The sequence below is a fragment of the Condylura cristata genome, unplaced genomic scaffold (assembly GCF_000260355.1).
Source record: "Condylura cristata isolate star-nosed mole 26May11 unplaced genomic scaffold, ConCri1.0 scaffold00017, whole genome shotgun sequence".
Classification (NCBI taxonomy): domain Eukaryota; kingdom Metazoa; phylum Chordata; class Mammalia; order Eulipotyphla; family Talpidae; genus Condylura; species Condylura cristata.
In genome coordinates this window covers 32,003,514-32,005,252 of record NW_004567118.1, presented here as the reverse complement: position 1 = coordinate 32,005,252, position 1,739 = coordinate 32,003,514, and the positions used below count along the sequence as shown (strand labels likewise).

General features: G+C 49.6%; 1 protein-coding gene across 1 annotated transcript in view; it reads right to left on the bottom strand.

The window, feature by feature from the left end:
• Positions 1-82: 82 nt before the first annotated feature.
• The window catches only part of ITGAE (integrin, alpha E (antigen CD103, human mucosal lymphocyte antigen 1; alpha polypeptide)), a 55,165-nt gene continuing 53,508 nt past the window's right edge, over positions 83-1,739 (bottom strand). The window contains exons 31-32 of the mRNA XM_012726094.1: positions 702-812; positions 83-106 (exon numbers count right to left, since the gene is read on the bottom strand). Of these exons, the coding sequence (XP_012581548.1) occupies positions 83-106; positions 702-812 (135 nt within the window). The remainder of the gene's footprint in view (positions 107-701; positions 813-1,739) is intronic.

Genomic DNA, 1,739 nt, shown 5'->3' with positions numbered 1-1,739 from the left:
TAGTTTCAGCTGTACTGGGTGTCACTTATCTTAAGTATTCAGTTTACTATGCTGAAGGCAGAAAGAGATCAAGGAGGACCTCCTACAGCAAGAAACTCACAATCTGCTAGGCAGAGAAACAGAGCAACTCAGTCAGTGTGAAGACTGCCTTTGGGAAGGGTTTCCAGAGGGAGCTCACAGCAAAGCACATGACTCAGCTGCCGCAGGAATCTTTGGCTGCCCAGAGGGAAGCCCAGAGGGCAAGGTGAAAAAATAGAGGAGGGCATCTAGCTGGCAGAGGAGAACAGCCTCCATGCAGGCCCAGAGACAGGCCTAGTCGGGGGTCAGTCCAACATGGCTTGGAGGAAAAAGCAAGAATTAAAGGGAGAGAGGGTGAAAGGTGAGCATGGGGGTGCTGAATGGGGTAAAGGAGTTTCAGGGCTTGAACACTACACAGGGCAAGAAAAGAAAAGGATTTAAGTAGAGAAACAGCAGTCAGACCTGCTTTTGGGAAAAAATCTCACTGTGTACCCCAATACTTCAATTAGGTTTTTGTATTTTTCAGGCAGAAATTGTCTTGCTCATCCACCTAAAGGTGCTGTGTGGTTGAAGGGAGGGAAGGTGGCCACAAGGCAGGGGAGCTGCCGCCAGGGGTGACCCCCAGCACTGCACCCAGCAACTCGGCCCAGGGGCTCCCCACTCTGAACACAAGTGGAACTGACCTTGATTAGGAGGAGGATAATCACAATCAAAACCAGAAGGCCCCCAGCACTGCTTCCACTGATGAGCAGCAATGAAAGGTACACCTCATTTTTCAGAAAGATGACCGTGAACTAGAATGACACAGAGAGCCCATCCCGTCAGTCAGGTAAAGCACACGAGGGGGAAAAATAACTTATTTTAAGGAGCAAAATAGGAGAACTTGGCAACATTCTGTGTATTGATCAACACTGCCAACAGTAAAGCAAAAAGCTAAACATTCCTGATGCAGCATCTAAAATTAATCTAATGAGACTTCCATTTTCCGGTTCTGCATGTAAGTTATCACCTGAGCAAAGTAAAAAGCTGAACAGACTGAAGAGTCACCAAGTCTTGCTGGAGCCACAGCACAGAGGGACGACACCAGCAACCCCTGTCCCTCCCGCCCCCCACCTGGAAAGGCAGACAGGGGAGAAGAGAGAGGCTTTCCAGGGCAGGAAAGCAGGCTGAGCCAAGAACTGCTGAGCTCAGCGAGGGGTAACCCTCAGAGTCAGAGGCCCTCCCCTACTTTGTGAGATTTACCTCTAGGTCAACCAGGTTCCCACCCTAAATATGAGAGTAAAACCCATCAAGCTTCCAGCAGGGGAGTGGAACAAGAATTATTTTTGAAATACACCAGTAGAACACGCCACTGTGAGGCTTGCAGCAGCCGCTTGAGCGCAATTTCCACCCCCGGCCAGGGAGCTGACCCACATGGCGCAGTAGACCTCTCCGGCTGCCCAGGGGAGCAGCATTTACTTCGTCAATCTGCCTGTTCTGCTCCCCGTTCTGCCTCTAGTGAATCCTTTCACCCGCCTGTACCCCAGTTCTGTATGCATAAATAAATAAATCTTTAAAAAATAGAAATACACCAGGATACTTAGTTCTTTATAACAAAACTAGTTACCAGAGTCCAATCTGCTTCTGCGCTATGCTCAAAGTCAAATGAACTGGGGCCGTGGGCCTACTTGAGCCCACTCTAGCTCCCCTGTCCCATCTGAGGAGGTTGGGAAAACCTGAGG